Genomic DNA, 26,851 nt, shown 5'->3' on the forward strand with positions numbered 1-26,851 from the left:
CTACGATCTCTGTTTACTTTTCCACATCGATTCAGAGCGTGTTAAGTTAATCTACAGCTGATACATGTTGCTGTTTATCATACAGACATGATTACATGAAGAATAGAGAGGAGGAGATGAAATACACGGCCGATGTGTGGCCGATGTCCGGGATCCCGGAAGTGCTGTGAATGCGGGAAAGACAAAGCCGTCGAGCGGACCAATCACAGAGCTTGCGGTCCGCGTCGGCTCTACGTGTAGTTACATTTTGGAGGAGGTGCACGTCAGCTACGTGCGTAGGCCTCTGCGTAGGTACGGGAGCTACGCGGACCTACGGCGTAGGCTACGCCGTCGATTCGACGCAGAAGTATAAATCAGCCTTTAGCTCTGTCAAAAGCAAGCGGCAACCTCTAGTCTCAAAATATGAAGCCCATGCGGAAGTGTTATTAACTGCAGTTCACTTAACGTCCACTTGAGGCTGGCTGCAGAAAAGATCGAAACCACATACACACCCATTCAACAAAGACGTTTTTTGCACCAATAATAAACATGTTTACACCCTGGTTACAAAATAGACGCTAATTTTACACTATACAGGGGGTGAGTTTTTTTACAACGCGACAGCTCCGAAGATATTAAGATTACGAGCTTTGCCCATTTAAGGACATGACTGACTTGCCTGTCAGGCTGGAACACTGTAGCTGTTGGCGAGGAGGATCAAAGCCCACCTCTATCTCACAATAACTTGACAGAAGTTAGGTTGCGTTCATCATTGCCAATATGGCACCCGCCGACGATTGGCTTCAAAACAGCATTCAGGAACAGATGGGTGACGTCACAGATACTACGTCCATTAATTATACAGTATATGGTCAAAAGATAAGTTCTGAGTGTTATGTATTACGTATTCTTTTCCATAAACAAATAGCCTGTATGTTAATGTAAGCGAAAAGCTCAACCTTCACAATAAGCATACATACATGAAAGTGGTTTTATTCTTCTAGTCCAGCAATTCCCAAACTGTGCCACACGTACCACTCATGGTACTGGAGCTTGATCTGGTAAAGCCCAAATGGACCAAGTCCTAATCAAAAAACTTCAGAATTGCGTAGAAAATGTGTTATCCATTGTAGATTTTAATGAAGGCACGTCAGGCATAGCATGAAGTAGTGATATTAAATTATCATAAACTCTTTAGTTTCTGATCGAAACAGAGATAAATGAAATACAACGCCACATGGTCAAAATTACCGTGGCTGAAAGTGCAATGCCAATTTAAAAAGGTGTAGCCAAATTTACATTATGGGAAACTTTTTTACATTTTATAAAACAAAATTAGATTAGCAAAACACTTTTACCAAGGCAAAAAAAATGTACATTTAAGATTTTTTTTTACAGAATCCAAACAAGCGATGAGTTAATTTCACAAGCGACAGAACATTTTAAGCAGTCCCGAAACAAATTTAAAAATGCCAGATTCTGCAGAAAAAGAATGTACCAAAAACTTGAAGTGATTCGGAAGTGATCAGGTATGTGTGTTTTTGGAAGGGGAAGAGACTGTCCTGTCTATCACAGTTCATTCTGATGTATCCTTTCAAAAAAGCCAAACAAAATTTGAAAGAATAGTTAATATATTATACACACATTATAGTCCGTTTCTGCTCACTCAATCACTTCCGGGTCACTTCCAGCACTTGGTACATTCCTTTTCCATCAGGATCTACCGTTTGTAAATTTGCTTCGGGACTGGTAAAAATGTTGCGTTGCTCATAAAATTGTCTCACCACTTGTAAAAGCGGTTCGGATTTTAAAATTTTTTTTTCTTAATTTAAATTTTTTTTTTTTGCGTTGGTGAAATTTTTTTGCTGATGTCATTTAATAAAATGTAAAAACTCTCTAACTTTGAAAAAGTGGTTCATCCTTTGTGAATTTGCATTGCACTTCCCAGCCACCGTACAAAACAGTCAAGAGGCAAGTGACAGCTCTGGTCCTGACTACAAAGCTAAGGCACAACGCACCCTTTCCTAATATTCAAATAGTTATTAATATTGTTATTGTCATTATTATAGGCAAAAATGTGGACACCTTTGTTATAGTCTTAAAAAATAGTGAAACAACTATTTCCCAAAATGTCAAAATGTTCCTGTATACCTTGCAAAGCTCAATGTGCCCTTTTAGGGACATTCTTAATTCCAAGGAAATTCAAAACTGATGTTTCTTCAATCATTTTATCTGTCATGAGCAGGAAGCGTGCTTAATGATCAGACAAGCAAACCAGTATTTCAACATTCCTCAGTTTTTACAGCTGCTTTGAAAAATATTCTGTTGTCCGCCCACCAAAAGAGTCTTACTGAGTTAGCTGGAGGCAATTACAATGAAGTAAACTGGAAAGAAAAAAAACATGGGATCAAATTTGATGTATGTTTCAAGGCTACAACTGAGTCCGCTGCCTTTTGCAAATTTGACAATTATCGTTCTAGAGGATCTAAAGTAAAGGAAACCTATGCACATGTGCTGTCTGAATCGCAGTTCAAACAAGTAACACCAAGTATAAAGCTATATACGGACACTCTTTTGCTTTAAAGCCACAGAACAAACGTTTCATATGCGGATGATTTTAAAGGCTAATGGGAGAGCAGTGGTCAAGGCAGTTAACATGAAATGTGGACAGAGCATAAAGCAAGCCATAGTGTGCTATCAGCTCATCACAGAGCTGATGGGTCGAGACCACAGAAGCACAGTGGGCCTCTTCACGTGAGAAAAACAGAACAAGAGGCCCAGGGAGGAGAGGGGCCTGACAGTACTGATGAAGATTATCTCAGTTAGCCTTTGGTTTTTGCTGTGCTGTAGAACAAAACAGAGCTGGGTGTGGCTAGAGTCAAGACAGAGGAAGAGGCACACTCCATGGATGAGGCACAGAGAAGGAGTTGGTCTTATTTATGAGTATCAATGTGTGTGTGTGTGTGTGTGTGTGTGTGTGTGTGTGTGTGTGCGTGCGTGCGTGCGTGCGTGCGTGCGTGCGTGCGTGCGTGCGTGCGTGTGTGTGTGTGTGTTTGTTTGTTTTAGGGGCCTTGAAGGTAAGAAGGTAGGTAGCTTAGCAAGAGCAGCCCCCCTGGCTCTCTGAAGGTGAGTCTTTCAGGCTCTGGCTCCCATGGTTGGACATGAGGGTAACATCCCCGTCCATGCTTTCGTTCATCTTCTCACAGATGACGTCCACTAGACGCTCAAACACCTGTTTCACATTGATGTTGTCCTTAGCGCTGGCTTCAAAGAACTGGAAACCTGAGGGAAAAGGAAAAGTACGCCTCTTTAAATATACATAAGACACCATTCATTGACATTAGTGCATAAAAGCTAAGTGTTTGGCAACAAGGCAAAACTGTGTGAACCAAAGAGTTGTTACCTAACTCCTCTGCTAGTCTTTGGCCATCTTCTGTGGGTATGAGCCTGTCGTCCTCCAAATCACACTTGTTACCAACCAGGATCACCTGAGCATTATCCCATGAATATGTCTTGATTTGCGTTGCCCTGTAGCATGAACACAGAGTTTCACAGTCTTTGTGATTAAAGCAGAAAAGAGACTAAATAATAATACCTAAGTTTTATATAGCGCTTTTAAATAACTCAAAGACCCTTTACAAGAGAGACAAATAAATAAATAAATACAAATAAAGACATACAAGACAAGCAGACGACAAGGGAAGAGGTGGAAAAATTAATGTGAGGGGAATGCCTGTTTGAAAAGGTAAGTTTTTAACTGTTTCTTAAATGAAAGAAGTGAGTCAGAAGCACGGATGTGTGGGGGGAGAGAGTTCAAGAGGGTGGGGGCGGCTATGGCAAAGGCCCGGTCCCCCAAGGTACGGTGCTTGGATTTAGTGATGGGAGTGAAGAGGTTGGAGTCAGAGGATCGGAGACGGCGGGAGGGGTGGTAGTACTGGAGAAGGTCAGTGAGGTATGGGGGGGCCAGGTTATTGAGGGATTTGTACGTGGTGAGCAGGATCTTGAAATGGATGCGCTGTTTTACAGGGAGCCAGTGGAGCTGTTGAAGGACAGGGGTGATGTGGTCTCTGGAGCGGGAGTGGGTGAGTAGCCGGGCAGCAGAGTTCTGTACGTATTGTAATTTTTGTAGATGGGAGGAGGGAAGACCATACAGGAGGCTATTGCAGTAGTCAAGTCGTGAGGATATAAAAGCATGAATTAGGGTTTCAGCAGCGGATTTGGAGAGAGTGGGACGGAGGCGGGCGATGTTGCGGAGGTGAAAGAAGGCAGTTTTGGTGATGTGACGGATGTGGGGTTGGAAGGAGAGAGTCTGATCGAAGATGACGATTGAAGGGTGGAAACAGTGGCAGCGCTGATTGTTTTGGTGGAAAGGTAGAGTTGGGTGTCGTCGGCGTAACAGTGAAATTGGAGTCCATGATGGCGAATGATGTGACCAAGGGGTAGGATGTACAGAATGAAAAGGAGGGGACCAAGCACCGAGCCTTGAGGGACACCATGGGTTACTGAAATGGAGTGGGATGAGCAGTTGTTCATGGAGATGAATTGCTGTCTGTCTGTGAGGTAGGATGAGAGCCAGGAGAGGGCTGAACCAGTTATGCCAGTGTAATGCTGTAAGCGGTGGAGCAGGATGGAGTGGTCGATGGTGTCAAAGGCTGGACTGAGGTCGAGGAGTAGGAGAATTGAGAGGGAGCCAGAGTCTGAGGCGAGCAGGAGGTCGTTGGTGACTTTGATGAGGGCTGTTTCGGTGCTGTGGTGGGTCCGGAATCCTGATTGAAATGTCTCAAGTAAGTCAGAGGGGAGGAGATGGTGTTTCAATTGACCGGCAACAGTTCGTTCCAGAATTTTAGAAATGAATGGGAGATTGGAGATGGGGCGGAAATTATCAGGGTTTTCATGATCCAGTCCAGGTTTTTTGAGTATGGGTGTGATGGCAAGTTTAAAGGTGGAGGGAACAGTACCAGAGGTGAGTGAAGAGTTGATGATGTCCAGGATAATAGGAGTGAGGCAGGGAAGACATGATTTGACAAGTGAGGATGGCATGGGGTCCAGGAGACAGGTGGAGAGTTTGATGTTTAAGAAATGTCAGAGGTTGTTATAGGTGAGAATGAGGCAAGGGTGGACAATGGGATTTGAGGGGGGGCAGGGTGCGGAGCAGGGCTAGTTATTGTTGTGGTGGAGAGCTGTTGGTGTATGTTGGCAATTTTGGATTTGAAAAAGTCCAGGAGATTATTGCACTTTTCTATGGTAAATGATTGAGAGACCTTGTCCTTTGGATTTAGCAGTTTGTTGATGGTGGAGAAGAGAGTGCGGGGGTTTGGGGAGCCAGAGTGAATGATGTCCGAGTAGAATGCAGAGCGGGCAGAGATGAGTGCGGTTCTGTAGAGGTTGGTGGGATCTGAGAGAGCTTGCTTGTGAACTGTGAGACCGGTTTTCCTGACAAGACGTTCCAGTTGTCTGCGTTGTTTTTTGAGAGAGTGAAGTTCGGGGTGTACCAGGGGGCAGAGCGGGCGAAGGAGACAGATGTTGTTCTGACTGGAGCAAGTTGATTGAGGCAGGTGGAGAGGGTGTTATTGTAATTGGTGACCAGGTCGTCAGGGGTTGGTTCCTCAGGGAGAATTGATGTTGAGAAGGAGTCGGATATGAGGGAGGAGAGGGTGCTGGGGCATAGGGACTTGAGGTTCCGAAAAGAAATGGTTCGAGTCTGGTTTTGCAGGGGGCTAGGAATATTGATCTGAAAAGTTATGGCCAGGTGGTCAGAGATGGTGAGGTCAGTGTGTGAGAGGGTGTCAATATGGAGGCCAGTGGAGCAGACCAAGTCCAGAATGTGTCCGGGGGTGTGGGTAGGGAAGTTGACATGCTGGGTGAAATTAAAACTATTTAAAATGTCCAGAAAGTCAACGGTGGTTTTGCAGGTGTTAGCGTCAATGTGGATGTTGAAGTCACCTAAGAGTAGTATGGATGATGAGACTGTGCAGAGTTGTGTAATGAATTCAGTAAAATCTGAGAGGAAGGACGGGTTGGGTTTGGGAGAACGGTAGATGATAGAGATGGTCACGGGGGTGGAGCCAGGAAGTTTGAAGGAGAGATGTTCAAAAGTGGGGACAGCAGGAATGGAGAGGGGTCGAGGTTTTAGGGTTTGCCGGTGGATGGCAGCAATGCCCCTGCCTCGGCCTTCAAAACGTGGTTTGTCCATGTAAGAGAATCCAGAAGGGGTGGTTTGATTTAGGGTGAAAAATTCTGAGGGTTTTTGCCAGGTTTCAGTGAGACAGAGAAGATCTAGGTGTGAGTCCGTTATGAATTTGTTGATCAGGAGGCTTTTATTGTTGAGAGATCTTGTGTTGAGCAGAGCAAGTTTGAGAGGCTTTTGTTTTGGAGGAGCATGGGAGGAAGTGGGTACAGGGCGGAGGTAGAAAAAGTTGACTTGACGGATGTTCTGATGATGTGTGTTGTTGTGGAGACGGGACACGGAAGTGGAGTGGAAGCCGGTCCACACTGTTGGAATGCTGTCTGTAGGTATGGAATTGTAGATTAATTTACGGCAGGAGCCTCTATGGATGTAGGGGCGACGGCGTAGTAGTCCGAAGTGTTTTATTTTGGTGATGAGATCCGGAGCAGGAGGGGTGAAGTGGATATGCCGGTGTAGCTGTAGAGCTGTGTAGCGGAGTGCCATGGTGGAGACAGTGGTGTAGATCAGCAGCAGATGGAGTATGATGAGAGGTACGAAGATTTGTGGAACCAGGAGCTGCAATAGTAGCCGGAGGAGACCGATGGCTTGGTTTGGTCGAGCTGTTGAGGCTGCCCGGCGGAATCGAGTGTTAGCCCGACCACCGGACAGCTATATGACAGCTCAGAGAGCAGGACCGAAGCTTGAAAAGAGGTCAAGAAAGAAAAATCCTTTCCCTCACGGCTACAAAAAACAGCAGGAAGACGAGGTAAGTAGAGGTAAGCAGAGAGCTTTGATTCCTGGAGGGAGAAGCGGCAGCCAAACGCGCCAGCGTCCTCTCCCCTCGAGCCAGGACCCTTCTATTGAAGTCATTTTTATTTATTATTTATTTATTTTTATTTTATTTAGTCAAATACATTTTTGAAGCAAAACAACATGTTACATAATTATGGGGCACCGTTTGTAAAGTTGTGCACACTGAATATAACGGCAAAAATTCTCCACAATTTAGCCCCAGAACTTCATGAAAAACGTAGTGGGGATTTTTAAAAGTCACTTTTTCATCACATTTAGAGTAATATTCATGATCTTCTTCACATTTAATTTTGTTTTGAAAAGTATATTTAAGTTACAATCACTGTTAAATCCAACTGCTAAATATAAATCTAAATGTTAAATATAAATTATAAATATAAATGTTAAATATAAGTGTTAAATAAATATAAATGTGAAATGTTAACTATAAATGTTGATGTTAAATCTAAAGGTTGGAATATCTGTATTGCTTTATGAAGCTTTTATTTTGGTATTAATGGCGCCCCATACAAACTGATACTGCAACCTAGCAGAAGTACAAAAATCAAAGCTTCATAAAGCGATACAGAAATACAGAAATCCTAACCATAGTCTGTCAGTAATGACTCCTACGGGTTACCACCCGTACTGCTCGCCATAAAAAAGATGGAATGGCAGTTTTGAGGGCGTTAAGAGGTTTCACAACACTCATACACAGTACTGACCCAGTCTATGGTATGGAAAAGCTAAGTTGCTATTGCTAAGTCTGTATTGCTTTATTAAGCTTTTATTTTGGTATTTCCACTAGGCGGCAGTGTGAATTTGCATTTCAGCTAAATATTCAGGATTGCAGAGCAACATTTAACATTTAGACTTAACATTTATATTTATATATAGCATTTCAATTAAACATTCATTGTAATGTATAAAATGTGAAGAAGATCACAGATATTGCTCTAAATGGGAATATTTCTGAATATGAATTTGATGTCCAACTCACCAGTCCTGAACTGCATTGAAGGAGTCTTGGTTAGTGATGTCATATATTAGCAGGAAGCCCATAGCCCCTCTGTAGTATGCTGTGGTAATGGTACGATAGCGCTCTTGGCCTGCCGTGTCCTGTATATACACCCACAACCACACACACACCCACACACACAAACATACACAACCACACACACATGCACGCACACAAAATATATTTAAAGAGTAAAACAAATAGGAAAACATCAATCTACCAGTGATCAGTCAACACATGATTTTAAACCACAGGGGGGCAGTATTGTCGTAACTATGACCTGTTGCTGCACTATATAGGCCTACCTTGTACTGTACTATAAATAACCAGCTCTACTACAGGTCTACTTCAAAACTACTGCCTTCATAAAAATGTGGTATTATACAGACTGAGGAAAACTTACTGTAATTCCAGCCTGTTTCCATCAAGATGAGAATCTTGTCTGAAGGAAATGATCTTGCATCTCTATTTGTGTTTGAAAATACTTTCATGTTTTTGTAACAAGAGTAAAAAATGACACCAGGGCACATACTGTATATCACATCAAAATGTCACATGATGCTCTTCACACAGTCTATCACAAGATGGCATTTAGATAGGAGCTACTGCCTCAATCATTCCTCATGGAACCAGGACCTATGGTCTGCATTAATACACGGCCAGCAGGGAGAAACACAGAGATAAGAGAAAGGCAGGCCTCACAGATAATCATGGGAGGAGGGGTTGCCCTGCTTTATTGTCTTCCAGTTTATCAGAAGCATCTACTAATTAAACGGAGGCTGTGTGTGATGTCCCAGACAACAGAAAGATCAAACAGGTTGTTGGAAGAGTAACTATCCTCCACTCTGAGTGTTACTTGGAAACCTGTCGGAGTCCTTTTTGTGTTGGGGGCCTGTGTGTTTTTTGTGTTTGTCTAATGTTTCCCTCCCTTTGTGTGTGTGTGTGTGTGTGTGTGTGTGTGTGTGTGTGTGTGTGTGTGTGTGTGTGTATGTGTGTGTGTGTGTGTGTGTGTGTGTGTGTGTGTGTGACTGTGTGACTGTGTGTCAGAGGAGGGGGTTGTCCAGGTAACTGGAGGCCATTGAGGGTTATGAATGTTCCATTACAGCTGGGACTCCTCTGCCCAAAATTATCCTTCTCACTTTACAAAAAGGACAACACTGAAGGCAGCATCCCTCCTATCAGAGAAAAATAAACTGTTAACCTTGCCATGGCATATCATTTCATTTCATCCAGGCTCTTCTCCTTTCCAGGTGCTTTTTTTTGGTTATCTCATCCATACAGGGATGAACAAATATGAACCTGGGTAATTGGACATGGTTGCTATAATTAACCCCACCCAGCAAACAAAAGCTGCTCCCTCCGTGTTCATGTATGAAAGAAGACAGGGAGAGATTTATCTGTGGATTCTGCACCGTCAGAGACGTCACTGGGACCCTGGTCTCTAAACATGCGTCACTTGCTGACACAAAGCAGTGGCACATTCATAGCAGGATATAAACACCTTGATACTGTGTGTGGATGTTTTTCTGCTACGTGTGCTAAAGGTGTATGTTTGTTCAAAGATGAGAAACATATTTCCATGACAGTGATGGGAAGGGATGTAAACAAAACATGTCCACAGTGTGAACACACTGTACACACGCTTAAGCTCTGCATGTTCACCGCGCAGGGGCCATGTGGGGTTGTTATCAGGATAGCCTGTTTCCATGACACAGGCAGGGAGGCCAGCAGCTGGCAGAGTGGAATCATCAATAATACCCTTTGTCTAAAACCTGGTGAACCCTCATACAGATGGTGCTCCAACATGAAGCTAACATGAATTTAACAGCCTGCATTTCTCATAGTTGATTATTAACGCATAATGGAGAGCTCAGAGTAAGACATACATGTTGGTCCCACACCCTTTAAATACACTGCCACATAGGCACAGTAGTAAATCCTTATTATGTCTCAGTCAGAAGCTGATAGGGAACTTCCTCTTCTTCCTGTGTTTAGGAAATACCAGGTCCCTTTCTCACTCAACAGTACCACCAGTAGTTGCAACAAGCCAAGGCTCACACTTCTCAAAACCCAGCTAACAAAATTAAAACACTTCATACAGTCATTATTTAATTCATTCCACCTCTTACTCAGTTGTAAGAATGTTAGACATCACTAGCAGTGCATGTAATATATTAGATACACATGTTTAGTCAGGCTGGAAGGTGAATGTGTGTTTTGGTGTAGACTCCACCCCTGCTGATTCATCTGGGTCATTCTTTGTATATCAAACAGTGCCTCTCACACTGTTGGCTTAAATGAATCATCTGTTTGAACAGCTTAAACAATGTGTATCAATAGGATTTGAAGTTTACAGTGAGGAATGTGGGGTGGAGAAAAATGAAAGATAGTAACATGCAAAAGCATTGTAATGAAGAGCTGAAATGTTTTATAGAGACCCTCAGAGGTGTTGAGGCTCCCATTGTTTCCCATCTTAAGCTGAGCTATATACTGTAGCTGCTGGCAGTAGTTTCACTGGACATGAAGATGGTATCTGTCTTCCCGTCCAGCTCCAAACAGGAAGGAGAATAAGTGTTATGTTGATAAGTCAATATGTTTATTTGAGGGGGTATCCTTGAAATTTCAAAATGCTCATCTGTAGAGTGGATACATTATTAAAAGAGACTAGACCAAAACGGAAGAGGGTCTAATTTTTTTGTCACAGTTTAGACTCAAACTCTCCTACAGATTCCTTTATCAATCTCAATCATGTTTAGTTTGTTGTCCACGGCTAACCCTAACCTGTCATAGAATCTTTTTAACTAACAAAGTTAGTTACTAACCATAGACTTTTCTGAAGCTCCATTGTCTCGTAGGGTCCTCTGAGTCGCTGCTGTAGACAGCCTGCTGCTACGGACGTGCCGAACTCCAGCTGCAACAACTACTGCTACTACTACTACTACTACTACTACTACTGCTATCCGTTTCATCACTATCATTGCTCTCTCTTTCTCTTATTCTCCTCTATCTCTCTTTCCAACAACATCTCGGTCAAGGCAGATGGCTGTCTAACATGAGTCTGGTTCTGCTCAGGGTTTCGGCCTGTTAAAAGGAAGTTTTTCCCTGCCGCTGTAACTTGCTAAATACTGTGAGGTGCAATGCTCATGGTGGATTAAGATGAAACAAGACTGGATGAACTGGATCTTATTCTATCTTGATGTTGGGTCTTTGTTAATAATCTAACATAGAGTATCGTCTAGACCTGCTACGTTTGTAAAAGCGTCTTGAGATATCGTTTGTTGTTACAAATAAAGGTTGATTGATTGATTGAACAATTGGTTTTGAAACTCTGCTGTTCGCGTTCGGATAATACCAGAATCTGACAGGAATATTTACATTTAGGCTCAAGAATACAACTGGAGCAAACAGCCAATCGAAACAACCAAAATTGAACATGGTATAACATTTAACATCTAAAGAGCCAGCTACTTTTGTTTGACCAAAAAAACAGAGGAAACCAGGATGTATAGTACATCTGAAGGATGTTAGAGTTTTGTGAATTAGAACAGTTGTGCTGGAGTAGCGTCAACAGCTATTTTTGCAGCTTACAAGTGGTCAAAAAGTTTTTGCAGGTGTGAGGTAAGCAGAGGTGCGATGGATCACAGTTAAAAAATTGACTAATATCCATGACGTCACCCATCTGTTCCTGAGCGCTATTTTGAAGCCGATCGTCAACGGGCGCCATATTGGAAATGATGATCACAACTAAACTTCTTCCGAGCTAGTGTGAGGGGGAAGAGGCGGGCCTTTAGCCTTTTCACTAACAGTGACACGGTGCCCCTCTGTCAATCAAGTCAGCCTAAACTTGTAAGTTTAATATCTACGAAAATACTGAGTTATAATAAAATTTTAAAGCCCATACAGTGTCCCGATAGAGAAATTAGCTACTCAGACCCAAACTGTTTTTTGAACCAGGCTGTAAACATGTTTATTATTTCTGCAACGATTGTCTATTTGAATGGGTGTGTATGTGGTTTCCGGTGTTTCTGCAGCCAGCCTCAAGCAGATGCTCCATGAACTGCAGTTTTTAGCACTCCCGCATGGGCCTCATATTTTAAGACCGGAGGTTGCCGCTTGGTTCAGACCAGCCCCCATGGTTTGGGCTGCATGTGATCCGCAGATCTATTGAAATTGTAATATCACTATGCACAATAACAAGTGGCAACTAGCTTTTACTGTTTCCTGGAGTACTCTTCTCTGTTTTCAATCAATACGCATATCAGAAAGACAACTGCCTGTCTGTATTAGCCCCATCCCTGTATGTTCTGAGTGTGTGAGTGTGTTCAAAATGTTGGCCAAATATTTAAAAGCAGGAAGAATAATTTAATTTTGTTGTACTGAGAGGGGTTATTGTCATTATGGGTTCCTTCAGAAAATATTAAAAAACACAGGTTGAAGCAACATGATGCCCGCAGAGTCTCTAAAAAAAGAGTTGCATCTCATTTCTTTGTACAACCAAAAATGACAAATCTCATGATTACAACCACACCATTTTTGGACATTTTGGACCAGTTGCACAAGGGGTGAGGTAGTTTTCATGGCCCTTAGGCTTTGTGAAGTAATCTAAAAGTATGTAACCAGAAACTTTTGTTCACATTGAGGTCAATTTGCCCCTTTTTACATTTATATTAAGAAAATACATAGCAAGAAAGTACTTGAAGGGTAGGGGAGAAGGGATATGCATGAAAGCATGAGGAAGTCATGCCTTGTGTGCTTGCACAATCCATCGGCTACAATTGCACAAGGGCCAAACCCACAATTCTAGTCATACTTTGTTTTCAAAAAGTCATCTGATAAGGGCTCAATCTACCAGAGAGGCACTACTCTGCAAACAAGGGTTACAATTGGGCTAACTTTCTTTTTTAAAAGTACTTTTTTAATTAAGCAATCATATCTTGCAAAATCTTGAGCAACCATTTCCTCCACAATACATTCAAATGCACATGAAGCTGACGTTTGGTTTATACAGGAAGATACTAAAAAGAGTTATTGGCTATACAGTTACTGTTTACCCTCTACAAATATTAGTGTGGTAATACATCATGTTAGCACAAATGAAAAGTACTGTGTGGCACATCTTTGATCCACTCACCCAGATCTGCAACTTGATCCTCTTGTCATTTCGGAAGACAGTTTTCACCTTAAAGTCAATGCCAACAGTGCTGACGAAAGCAGAGGTAAAGGAGTCGTCAGCATATCGGAATAGAAAGGAGGTTTTACCAACACTGCTGTTACCAATTATCAGCAGCTTGAACATGTAATCAAAATTCTGGTCAGCTGCATCCTTCTGAGACGGCTGCTGCTGGAGTCGGGAGTCATTTGATGCCATCTAAAAAGGAAGAGGAAGAGGAAAAACAAATCTTATAACAATACCAACTCTCTGTATTTTGTGAAAACTCATCAAAGCGCAAAACAGCACCAGTCTTATGATGTTGCTTTTGTTCAACAAACAGTTCTAGCATAACATGAAATGCAAAAACCTTACATTTCAGCAAGGCCAAACAACAACCAAAAGTTTGTTATTTTGCCAATATTAGTCATTGAAACAGATTTATTTATCTTTAAAGGTACAGTGTGTAGAAATGGGAATGTTTAGCGATATCTAGCAGTCTTCCAACTGGTGCATTTCAGACAGCCACACAAAATACAAAAACCTGTATGTTGTTAGTTCATCTGTACTGTAGTACAGTAAAATAATGGCAGCCTCCATAGAAGGGAACTGTTCCTAAGTAGATATAAAAGGCTCATTGTAATCGAAAAAAGAAAAATAATTTTAATATGCCGCTCATCAAACACCAATTCAAACATACTTATGAAAACTATATTAAATTTCTACCAAGTCTGTTCTGCTAAATATAGCTAATTGAAACACAATGCATTAGTGATGGGCGATATGACGATATATATTGTACATACGATAGAAAACTGTCTATCGTGTCATTTTTCTTCTATCGTTTCTATCGTCGTTTTATCAATTAAAGTGAATCTTCACAGCATAGGCTGTACTGCGACTGTGGTTTTGCGACATTACGCTGCTTTACGTTAGTCACGTGGTACCAAACACGCCGACACAACAACACCAACAACAACACATGCAGACGAGCAGGGACAGGTAAACATGGAGGAGGACGGCTCAGAAAAAGTTCTATCCCAGTCACAATGGACACATACAGAGTCCCAGGAAGCTCAAATCGAGCTTGTGCCGAAAAGAGGGGGCACGTCTGTGGTTTGGCTACACTTTGGGTTCAACGCGTCTGACACGCCTGACGCCAACACAACAAACCTCTTCTATCACCTGCAGAGGAAACACGAGAGGGAGTACATAGATGTTCAAAAGTTGCGTTGGAGCAAAGAAAGAAGTGAAACAGGGCCATGTCGGACGAAGAACCGCTACTACACTCAACGGAACCTGCAGGAGTCTTTTGCACGAGGCACACCGTATGAAAAAAATTCATGGCGCCATAAACAGCTCAATGATGGCGTTACGCGTTTGATATGTAAAGGTGGTCTCCCGATTGAGCTGGTTGACAAGTCAGTGTTCCGAGAGCTCATGGAACTAGCCAATCCACGGTACAAAATGCCCAGACCTGTGGACGAGCCGACAGACAGAGCCCTACATGTGCATAACTATCCACTTCATCGATGACGACTGGACCCTCTGTTCTCGCTGCCTACAGATGGCCTACTTCCCAGGAGACCACACAGGAGCTATGATAGCCCAGGGTATGTAGCCTACTTTAAAATAATTTACTTGTCTGCTGTTAGCACTTTTTGGCCTAGTTCATTTACCAACATGTGTATGCAGTGTATACTTGACTGGTTTTGTATTGTCCTGTTTATTTACTGTGTCATTTGTAGTGTACTGTCGTAGTGGTGGTTTTGTGGGAAAGTATTAATAAAGTGGCCCTATTCAACGTCTAGGTCTGACAGATGCACTGGAGTCATGAGGACTGGAAGAAAGCCAGCTAGTATGCGTTACAACGGACAATGCCACAGACAACATCTCTGCACTGGAACAGCTTGAGTGGGAACGTCTACAGTGCTTTGGTCACCGTCTCCAGCGTGCCATTGGTAAGTATAAGTGTAATGCAATTTTTTAAAATGACCTTTTCTAGTATTTTAATGGGAAATATAGTAACAACAATAATAGTAGTTGTAAAAACATTTATTAATCCTGTGACTGTTTTTATAGACTGCTAGTCTAGTGGTATTATCATCAATTCAGTTCATTAGTAATCATAATAATAATAATAATATTATAGACTAAAATGACAAAAAACACTAAGAAATATAATAAAAATATATAATGATTCATTAAGGCAATAAATTAATTTAAATACATGAAAAACTAAATAAAATTGCTCTGGATAATATTAACAATAACTAAAACAAATAATAAAATTTCATTCAGGGAAAAGGTGAATTGTAATTAAATGCATGAAATAATAAATAAAATTGCTCTCAATAATATAAACAATTATTAAATTATAAATATGATGATAATAAAAAAATTCATCAAGGTAAAACATGAATTGTAATTTAAATGCATGGAAAAACAGATTGCTGTCAAAACATTACTTGCATACTTTTCCTTTTTTGTCTCAACAGATGCCGCTCTGAGAACTCTTGCAGCACCCAAGAAGCAAGCTGTCGAACAAGCAGTTGGGGTCTGCAAAAAGGTGGTGAGTGCTTTCTCCAACTCAACAAAGAGGAAACATAGCCTGGCCAAGGCTCAAGCAGCACTGGGCTTGCCTTTCCATCAACTCATCACCGAAACCCCAACAAGATGGAGCTCGCGACAGCACATGATCGCAAGGTTCCTGGAGCAGGAGAAGGCTCTCTCACAGGTCCTCCTTGCAGATAAGAAGGTGAGACAACTGCTCTAAGTATGTGATGCACTACTTTCGTCATCTTTGACTCTGATTGTGTGTGTAGCATAGAGTCACCTCCTCATTAAACAAACACCTTTCCTCTACTCTTGACTCAGGCGAGACATCTGGTGCCAAGCTGGCAAGACATGTCACTGCTCGAGTCTGTGAGCAAAGCACTTGGTCCTCTGGTGGAGTTCACTGACGCTTTGTCAGGGGAGATGTACGTCAGCGTCTCCTTTCTGAAGCCAGCCCTGCACCTCTTCAACAACAAAGTGCTCAGCCGGCAGGATGGGGACACAGAGCTCACAGAAGCAATCAGAGAAGGCATCCTCAACTACCTCAATGAAAAGTATGATAATGAGCCCACCGACAACATCCTCAACATGGCAACACTTGTTGACCCACGGTTTAAACTGGCCTACACGAAGGAAGAGAGGGTGGAGTTCATCAAGACGAGAGCTGCAGCAGAGATGGAGGGAATGTTGGCACCTGAACATGCACCAGCAGCATTAGCCTGCTTACAGACCCCCTTACCAACAGCAACAGCCCACTCACCACCAGCTGAGTCAGATCCAGAGCTTCCCCATCCAACAAAGAAGATAAAGAAGAGTTTGGGCAGCTACTTCAAGAAGGCAGCAGGCAGCACCCACTCTCAGCCCACCAGAGCCTCCATTGAACTGGAGCTCAACATGTATCTCCAGGTAGGGATGATAATCCATAGCCATTTAATCAATAACCAACAGTTTCAACATTAACAGATTAATCCTGTCAGTTAAAATATTGTGTTTGGCCATTTACTCATGCCAGTGTCTTATTTGAAGCTTTAGATAAATGCTTCTCTTCAAAAAGGCTACTAGTTTTTAGACATTTCAAAATGTTTTTTTACCAATCATGCTTACGCTCTTACTACTGTGGCTCTCCTAAGTGTCAGGCAATCTATTTAAACTTGACTCTGTTATGGCAGTATTTTTTTTTTTAAATCCTATGGCCTATTTAAGGTTCAGTTAACCTTCAATTAGTAATGTCAAAATATACATTTCTCAATTTTGCCATCCCTATCTCCAGGCACCTGGGCCTGAGTCGGAGGCTGACCCTTTGGAATGGTGGAAGCAGCATGAATTGAACTTCCCATCACTAGCCAGGCTTGCCAAGAAGTACTTGTGCATTCCCGCCACGAGTTCGTCATCGGAAAGGGCCTTCAGTGCAAGTGGAAATATAGTCACATGCAAGAGGTCACGTCTTAAGCCAGAGAGAGTCGACCAACTTACTTTTCTCGCCATAAACCTGTGAATTCATTTTATCTGCATCGTTAATTAAAATTAATGTTACTCCTTCATTACTTTTACAAAGTAGCCTATTTTTACTTTGTGCCATATTGTTTATAACCAAGGTATAATAGTTAACACCTTAATATATTTTGGTATTTGAGTTTGATATTTATTATTGCTGGTCTTTTTTTGCACTGTTAGACTACAGTTTTAAGAAACTTGAAAACAGTTTGTTTATTTGATACCCCCACCTGCCTCTTTAGGGCAATAATGTTAGGTACTGTTGTTGTTATACTGCTCTGACTGCACTACTATTTTGATACCTCCACCTGCCTCTTTAGGGCAATAATTTTAGGTAGGTACTGTTGTTCTTATACTGCTCTGACTTGAACTACTATTTTGATACCTCCACCTGCCTCTTTAGGGGAATAATGTTAGGTACTGTTGTTGTTATACTGCTCTGACTTGAACTACAAAGATAAAGATTGTAGAAAAAGCAAATGTGGAGGCTTTGGTCAATCCGCCGCTCTGCCTTTTTTGTATATTATATAATTTTGCACTCCTGTACAGCAATCCAATTTGTGACATTTTCATGTAACTTCCAAATAAAGGGAGAGGAAAAAGTAAGCAGTTTCTGTAGTATGTTGTCCAGAACGTTTTCAAGTTATTCTGTGAAAACTATGTCGTTACGTATATCGTGGTATATCGTTATCGTGATATAAAGTAGTCCATATCAGGACAGAAGATTTTTTTCATATCGCCCACCACTACAATGCATCTTTAATGGAGAAAAATGTCCAATCATTTGACAGTGACTGAAAACAAGGGATACATACTTTGGGTTCGCAGGTGTGGCGATAGTTGGCCTGCATGATTTGACCTGGCAGTGGCTAACAGCCAGCTTAGGCCTCCTCCTGTTGACAAAATGTGGTGACTGCACTGCCCATGTATAATGATCTCTACATACAATCTGACAGCAGAAGAAAGGCACATTCACATGAAATGTGTTTACTTGATAAGTGTGTTTTAGATCTTTGCAATGTGTTCCTTGTGTATGGTATTGTCCTATTATAACGAAAATACCAATTATATGTCAGCAAGTTACACATTGCTGTTGCAATTTCGTTGATCATTAGTTGGCTGTTGCCCAAAAAGCATTTGAGGACATTGTGTTGAAGAACCTGACATAGAGCGCTACACCTCATTTGTGTTATCTTACATCAGCTAAAATGTAACCATAAAAAAGCAGCTCAAGATATTCCCAACTAAAAACCCTTGTTCAGAAATGGTAGGCGAGTACTGCTCAAAGCCTGGGGTGCAGCACCCAGATCTGAGCAGGGGCATTGAAGCTGCTGAACATCAATACAAGCAGCAGATTGAGGCCAACTTCAGGGATAACAATCCCTGATGAAAGTGGCAAGACATCAGGAACATCACTTACTTCAAACAAGGTCACCACACTCCCGCCCCCAGTGACAACTCCCTCCCAGATCAGCTCATTACATTCTTTGCCCACTTTGAGGACCCTTCCAACGAAGGACCAGACACACATCACACCCTTGGAGAGCATCCAGACACTCACCCTCCGGCCCAATCAGGTTAAGAGGGCCTTACAAAGCATAGAGTGCAAAAAGGCAGCAGGGCCTGATGGGGTCCCAAGTTGTGCATTCAAGGCATGTGCCACCCAGCTCACTGCAGTTTCCACAAACAAATTCAACCAGTCTTTGGATCAAGCCACAGTCCTCACTTGTCCGGAAACGGCAACCATCATCCCTGTACCTTAATTATCAGCAGCATGAAGCTTGAATGACCACCAGCCGGATGCTCTCACTCATGAAATGCAATGATGTGGCGTATCGCTCATATTATACACCCACCCTTATTCAACAAGTCAGCCTCCAGGGAGAAATCCAAACTTTCTCTTCATGATGTAAATACAATGACTTGCAGCTCAAAGAAGACCAAAGAATGAATCATTGACTTCAGGAAAAACAACCCAAGAAAAAACCCATCATCGGGGTATCGTCGAGGAAGAGGTGCAGCATGTCACCAGCTTCAACATCCATCCATCTGTCCGCCTGCCTGTCCATCCATCTATGGATACATCCTATGAATGTCAAGTCCAGAAGTCACAAAGCAAAGTGTCTCTCTCTGTTTATTCAGATGTTGGTGAAATCTATCATGATTAGTGTGATCCTGCTAAGACTCCTTTCAAACTATGGGTAGTGGCATACCACCAATTAATCTCACCAAAATCTTTTTTTAGGGAAGGTATGAGATTACCTGCCATTCTTTTAGCATCCAAATTATGGGGGGAGAGAGAGCAGTTGCAAAGCTTTGGGTATTAAAAGGAGATCAGAGGGCTAACTATGTCTTTCAGTGTTAACACACCCATACACACGCACACACGCTCAAACAGCTGATCAATCAGTATGGCTTAGCCCTGCCTATCTCTGCTGAGGCTTGTCTCCGTGGAGACAAGACCAGGAATAAGTTGCCGGCAAGACCCATTAGTGGCAAAAGCAGTCAGCTCACTCAGCTTTAGGCTGACCAGAGGTCACCAACGTAAGACAAAGAAATCGACCAAACTGACAAAAAAAAGAAGAATACTCAAGAGTCACATTGCTTGGGAATTAGACAAGCATGGAAAAGGCATTCACTGGGTAAAATGTGTTACATCTGCCAAAAGTACAGAGCCAGGATGTGAGAGGGCATATACTTAACTTCAACACTCTTCTGAGTTCAGCTCTGTATCACCTAAAAGAACTGATGGTAGAGAACTGATGAGTAAGTAAACACAAGCGAAGCTATAACTGTTACTCATGAATATTTTAACAAATGCAGGAAGGAATTATTTTGCTGCAGTCTGATGAAAGCATTGTATCAAGCAGCAACCTCTGGCTGCAAGAAATGAAGCCTCTCTCTCTCTCTCTCTCTCTCTCCCTCTCTCTCTGTCTCTCTCTCTCTCCCTCTCTCTCTCTCCCTCTCTCTCTCTCCCTCTTCCTCCTCTCTGTCTGTCTGTCTGTCTGTCTAACATGAGTCTGGTTCTGCTCAAGGTTTCTGCCTGTTAAAAGGACATTCTTTGTGCCGCTGTAACTAGCTAAATACTGTGAGGTGTCAGGCTCATGGTGGATTAAGATGAGATAAGACTGAGTCCTGTCTGTAAGAGGGGACTGGATCTTATCTTGTCTTGATGTTTGGTCTTTGTTAATAATTTAACACAGAGCAGGGCTATTCAATTAAATATTTGGTCAGGTCCGGATTTTAAGACTAAGGACATGAGCTGGGCCAGACATTTTCAGCAGACAGTGAGCAAAGTTAACTACTTAAAAGAAAAACAAATAGATAAGATAACGAACACACTGGATGTTTATTAACGTATAGCCACATCCAAAAGGACATAAACACAATAGAAGAGCAGCACTTGTCAGTGTTAGTAAAAGATGTTTTTCTTGCCGGACCCAAGTCACAATCACTCGGCAATTGCTTTCGGCCACTCGAGGGTTGCTTTCGGGCCGCTTATTGAATAGGGCTGACATAGAGTATGATCTAGACCTGCTATGTTCGTAAAAGCACCTTGAGATTGTTGTGATTTGGCGCTGTACAAATAAAGACTGAGTGGTAGCTCCACCCCTTTTTTAAATACAGTTTTCTACCATGGGGCGTCTGTGGCTCAGTCGTAAGGTCGCTCATCTCTCAATTGGTATGTCAGAAGTTTGATCCAAGGTCCCCCTTTCCACATGCTGAAGTGTCCTTGGGATTAGAACTGGGCGATATTAAAAATGATTTCTTCACTTAAATTTAAAGTCAGATTTTTCCTCCTGAGTGAAAGTTGAAGAAACCAGACAGTTTGTTAGTTTGTATCTGGATTTAGTTCTCTGATAAGCTTCTTGAATCCATCATTTCTGACGCTGCTAAGTAAGCAAGTTAAGTTTTCTTCAGTGTAACTGTCCCTCGTTTCACCTGTGTCTACATTCTGCTCAAAGGACCCCACTTTTCCAGTGGTTGGGAGCTGTAATTACAGGTTTAAATATATATAGAATTTTTATTGAACATTTGTTATATTTATATTGAGATAAATTATATCAAGATAATTATTGTTATCGAACTATCGCCCAGCCCTTTACCTAACCCCAAACTGCCCCATTAGCTGCTGTTTGACATCAGCTAACACAACAATACAGTTGAAATTTAGCTAACCAACATTACAGTTAGCTTATAATTTGTATAATGCAACACCATTGAAAATGTAATGCTGGTTGGTTAAATGTTACATAGCTGTTGCCTAACAGTAGATAACAGGTTATTAGGTGTTGTTTTACCCTGAAAAACGGCCTGATATCCCTCCAGAATTTTCTTTTAACTTGCAGGATTATGATGTAGAGTTGTCAGATTTCCTTCCTTTTTTACAATTTGCGATCCTGGATCAAAGCAGTACATTACTGTGCTTCTGCTAACAGCATTTGAGCTTGACACTAAGCAAAGCATCTAAAGAAAAAGTGCAAATAACTGTCTTTCGTATATTTCCTTGACACACATCAAACTTTCTGACCACTTAGACATGAGGCAACATTTCTACACAGCCTTTGGGTGTTGTAAAGTTGTAACACTGAGAACAGTGTCACAACTTCACGTAGAGGTAAATGCTCTATCAACAACAATTCTCTCCGACCAGAAAGTGCTCTCTGGTTGTTATATATGGGGTTGTGTGTTCAAGCTTCAATTCTTTCTAATCTCTTCAGACACCAGCTTTAAAATCACATGATGCCTGTGCTGAGCAGGGGTCTCCAGGGTACATTTTTGTACTTGTAGATCCCATACCATTATTTTCTTACTCCAACTTTCCCATTTGCTCAGCTAAAGCCTGAGGTAACCCAGTCACATGTTCTTTGTGTTTGCTATGTAGCTCCTAATGTCTGCATGCAAATATGTAGACTTGCACACACTAAAAAGCTTTTAAAGCATTTACAGCTTGTAAAAGTATATTGTGAATTGTATTCTTATTTCTTTATTTTTATAATCTTTCTCTGTGAATTAAAATTACAAGATTATAATTGCGATTAGTTGTTACTTTGCAGTGTGTCAAATTCTATCTGAGTATTCATACTATTGACATAAAACTACAGCTAACACATAGTTAACTAACACATAGTTAGCTAACCCATAGTTAGCTGTCACTCTTTGCCAAATATGGATTATTACAAACATTTAAAAATACCTGCTTATCATATCAACAATATTAAATCTGTGGCATACATAACATAGCAGACAATAATACTTGCTTGATTAAAATGTACAATTATTTTAGAATTGCCTCTAGAATGTGACAAAGCATCACAGCTAAGAAGTCACTGGTTTGCGCAAGAATTTGTCGATAATGGTAATGAATGTCGAACATTATTTAATAAACTACTTTGGTTAATAAAGCAGCCTCTGAGTTAATGTTTTGCAGTCAGTCCAGACTAAAATCCACAAAGAAAAGTTTTGAATTCCAGCTCATAATTCACATTTAGGCCACTGAATCATGGAACAGCAATTTATCTTTTACCTTTAAAACCAATGTCAGTGTTTTGTTGTTGTTATTTTTAGAAATGAAATCTTAATATAACTTCTGACTGACAAGAAAAACTTCCTTCTTACCTGAAAAATAAGTGATGTCTGTAAAAGTAAAGCAACACTAGACAACAAAACAATGTTGGCAGAGGAGCCAACATCTGCACCTCACAACAGACAAGACAGTGAGGTTAGCCATTTCATAATGGATGAGAGTGAGAGCTCCTTTATGACACCGTGGAGAAGCATCATTGCCAGTAAAATAAATAAAGGCCATTGTGGTGAGCAGGGCCAGATGATGGAGCAACCAGGTCCCTCTGTTGTAACTATTTGATAAGCAAGGGGCTAACAGCCTTTCTGACCCGCAGGAAATGACCTCTATTGATTAGTTGGCAGCTGTCACTTTAGTTCTGTCATTAGGAAAACGAATGATGGGCAAACATAGATGAGTACGGAGGCCCTGAAGTCCCAAAAAGTATTCTTTTTTATATTGTGCACAAAATATAATAAAGTTATTATCTTTTTGTTTTGAATTATCTTGTTAGTTTACTTCAGATTCACCGTATAAAGAAGTAGAGTCATAAAGCCTAATATCATAGATAGAATAGAAATTTTCAAGCAATTTAATTATATTGTGCACACAAGATAATAACTTGTGGGAACAAGTTATTTTCTTTTTAGTTTTTTATTATCTTGTGTGTTTATTTCAGATTCACCGTGTAAAGAATTAGAGTCATAAAGCCTAATATCATAGATAGAATAGAAATATTCAAGCAATATAATTATGTTTTGCACTCAAGATATTAACTTGTGCCCACAAGGTAATGGGGCACAAGATAATAACTTGTGCTCCATTATTTTCTTGTGAGCACAATATAAAGAAACATACTCTTGGACTTCATGAGCTCCGTGGATGAGTGATGGAAGCATGGTACATAGTTTTACATAAAGGTCTGTTTTTAGTACAATGACTTCTTCTTTTTTGTGATAAAAGTGAGAGGAATCAAAAATGTTATTCTAAAGCAGGCATGTCCAAAGTACGGCCCGGGGCCAATTGCGGCCCAAGGTCCATTTATTTATGGCCCCAAGCTTCCATCTTAAATTGATCACCTTCTGAATAATCTGTACATTTGCAGTTTCTTTCAAGCGCACAAATAAAACAAAAGTCAATCCATAACCGTCTCAAAAAGCTTCATGCGGACTACCTGTCTAAAGCCAAAGCTCTGGGAATTCTGCAAGATGGCAATAAAGAAGAAACACAAGAACTCTTGAAGCTGACAGGTTTTCAAATTAATGTTTTTATCATGATGTGAAAATGTTCTTGATGAACACTAAAAGTTCAGAAGACACAAAAGGACACAAGACAAGATCAAACTTATGAAATTGTGCAGAAAAGGCAACATTTGGTACATTAAAATGTTCAGAACTCAGGAAAATAATTATTTTGTTCTTAAAATGTTGTCTGCTGGTCAGAAAAGTCTTAAAAACAACATGACGAAGAAGTGTGATGATATCCAGATCGTGATCCTGCCATATGAAAATAATGATAGAATATTTTTCCCACATTGTCCGACCCTAATGAAAAACATTTTCCTCCAGAAGAAGATAAAGTTTGTTAATGTTTACGTGGCTTGTGGAGAACTGAGGACTACCTAGTAACTGTTTTGTTGAGAGAAATTTTTAAATAATTGTTATTAAATAGATATTTCATATATAACTTTTAGGATTCATAAGTCTCAGTAGGAGCCAATGGCCCTGAGGTATTCTGACAACATCAAATGTGGCCCTTTTTGAAAAAAGTTTGGACACCCCTGTTCTGAAGTGTCATCCCGCGATAATCCTGTCATTTCAAATAAAAAGAAAACATGTTAACTCTGAGTCAAAGGCTCCAGCTTGAAGGAAGTGTGAGGCAGGAAATCCCACTGGATCTAGAAACTTCAGCGCACATACCTTGTTGCGGAAGAAAGCAAACGTCCACCTCGGTTCGCTTCGATTCACAGTACACGCAACTGTCGCCCGTCAAGTGGTGATGTGCCGGCCACCAAAATGATTGCTAAATACCAAAATATCCTTTCCAGCTAGAGTAGGAGCGCCAGTGGCAGACACGCTCTCCTTCCTCGTCAGGCTACTTCTTTTCCCGTTTTCCCTCGTTTGAGACTTGAGCAGCACCCGGATCTCGCTTTTGTGTGTTCAAGTTGACAGTCGCTGTATGACGCTCCCTCTATGACAGAGTTAATGCGTGAACATTGAGGCAGCCGCTGAAAGCTTTGATGGGGCTGTGCCAGACTACACTTCTCGAGGAAAAGGCAGTCCACCGAGCGCGCACACGTGAGCGCGCGGATAGTATGATTGATACCAGCTCGTGTGTGCAAATAGATGGTTGTAGTTGTTAAGCTAACTCTGGCCTGAAAGACTGAAAACAGGGGTTTGTGTTAAAAAATATTAAACTAGCAAGTCTAAACTGATTAACAGACTATGTTTTGTTTCTTATAGGCCTACAAAAGAGTGAAACATGATTCCCATTATCCAGTTTGGCCCAGAAAGTTCTCCATAATACCACACTGTTGGAGCCATGAAGGGATTCAAGTGTTTATATTATGTTATTTTGAGGTTTAGGGTAGGATATTGTTTGTATACTTTTGGTGGTGTTATTATGGTGTTTGTTTACAATATGGTTTATTGTGGGATCAGTTAATTAGGTTATTTACAGGTCATGTATTAGGGGCGGGGATATTGAGTTCATTTAGGCCACCTGTGTTCTTTTGTTTGGCAGGTAGAGAGAGGGGGTGAGCTGGGTCTCCGTACTTTTTGTTGACCGCTTAATTTACGCTCAGTTTATGCTATTTATCACTTATTTTTGCTATTTTCTGTTTGTGCACTTTATCATGAGTTGATCATCCTTTTTTGGTAATAAAAGGTTAAACTTACTTTTTGTGCAATAGGGATTTTTTGCTTTAGCGCGTCCGACAGTAACTAGGCCCAGCGTCAGCCTCTCAGCGGCTTTTGGCTGTTTGTAGTTGCTACACACACATTGTCTTGCTATAGCCTACAAATTAATTAAAATACAACACACTTGTTCAAAGAAGGGCTGACAATGTATATGCTATGCTGTGTTTCAACTTACTAGCCATTTTCCTAACCAACTACTTGGAGTAGCCTCACACACAGAACTGAAAGTCCAACAACTGTCATTTTATTCTTGATAAGAATGCAATAAATTTGTTAGCTCAAACAACAACACCAGCTAAATACCCAGAACTTGCACCACTTCGCTGACCTCAACAGTTAGACCTTCATTGTTTTATTTAAATAAGTCAGTTTTATCAGTAAAACATTTTTTACGTGCCCTTCTGTCACCTTACAAAAAAATATTCCAATGAGTTGGCCTATGTACAATGAAGAACAGGTTTGGAATTTAGAGACAAATGCAGCACTAAGGACATTAAAAAATCTCCTATGTTTAACTTGTATTGGTGCATCTATCTATATCAGGCTTCACCATTACAATACTATTACCAAAATGCCTTTAATACAGCTCAAACGCTGTTAAAAGTAATAGTGAGTATGCCAAGCTGCTTCTGAAGCCCAGATTCATAACAGATTTAACACACCACATTGCTGCAGGGCTGCTCTGCAGTATTATTGGTGTTCCAAATTGTGATTCCTGCTTGTGCTTGCAGCAGTCTATGCTCAGTTTGTGTGACTCCTGCAATGGCTCTTTAATTCATTTCCTTGTCTTAGTCAAAAAATGACAGAGGTGGAGGAACTTTTCTGGTGCAAGTACTCACATTTTTATGTGTTCCCCTTTTCTTCTCACATAATTTTAAACACTGAAGACTCTTCACATCCGAGTGTGTTATAGAATTAGCTATAAGTACGTTTCTCATAACAGCCCTGAATCTGTCTGAGGTCCGTGTTAAAATGTATATTTATCGGTAATCTCTGCCATGCCATGAAGCAACAAGTCGATAAACTTGTTCTTTTGTTGCATAGCATTTATTTCCTGATGCAACAGCGAGCAACTGAACAGCTCAGCTTTCTGTCCAGTGCATTCCCTGAGAGCTTCAGTGAATGCCTTACCTCTTTTCTTGATACCAACTTCCTTGTGCATTTTGTTTCAACTGTAGATTCTGAGGGTTTATTGGTTCTATAAACTAAACAGCAA

The 26,851-nt window shown here is 41.1% G+C and overlaps 2 protein-coding genes across 2 annotated transcripts; one reads left to right on the forward strand and one right to left on the reverse strand.

Moving 5' to 3' along the window:
- Window positions 1-1,095: 1,095 nt before the first annotated feature.
- On the reverse strand, window positions 1,096-25,031 carry rab3db (RAB3D, member RAS oncogene family, b). Its single transcript, XM_034711818.1, has 5 exons — window positions 24,637-25,031; window positions 13,087-13,323; window positions 7,938-8,056; window positions 3,383-3,507; window positions 1,096-3,261 (listed from the first exon to the last, which is right to left on the reverse strand). The coding sequence occupies exons 2-5, from the start codon at window positions 13,321-13,323 to the stop codon at window positions 3,074-3,076; spliced, it is 669 nt and encodes a 222-aa protein (XP_034567709.1). The 5' UTR covers window positions 24,637-25,031; the 3' UTR covers window positions 1,096-3,073.
- On the forward strand, window positions 15,792-17,191 carry LOC117832614 (zinc finger BED domain-containing protein 1-like). Its single transcript, XM_034711816.1, has 3 exons — window positions 15,792-15,862; window positions 15,982-16,566; window positions 16,931-17,191. The coding sequence occupies exons 1-3, from the start codon at window positions 15,800-15,802 to the stop codon at window positions 17,153-17,155; spliced, it is 873 nt and encodes a 290-aa protein (XP_034567707.1). The 5' UTR covers window positions 15,792-15,799; the 3' UTR covers window positions 17,156-17,191.
- Window positions 25,032-26,851: the final 1,820 nt, after the last annotated feature.

The sequence above is a fragment of the Notolabrus celidotus genome, chromosome 20, assembly GCF_009762535.1.
Source record: "Notolabrus celidotus isolate fNotCel1 chromosome 20, fNotCel1.pri, whole genome shotgun sequence".
Taxonomy (NCBI): Eukaryota; Metazoa; Chordata; class Actinopteri; order Labriformes; family Labridae; genus Notolabrus; species Notolabrus celidotus.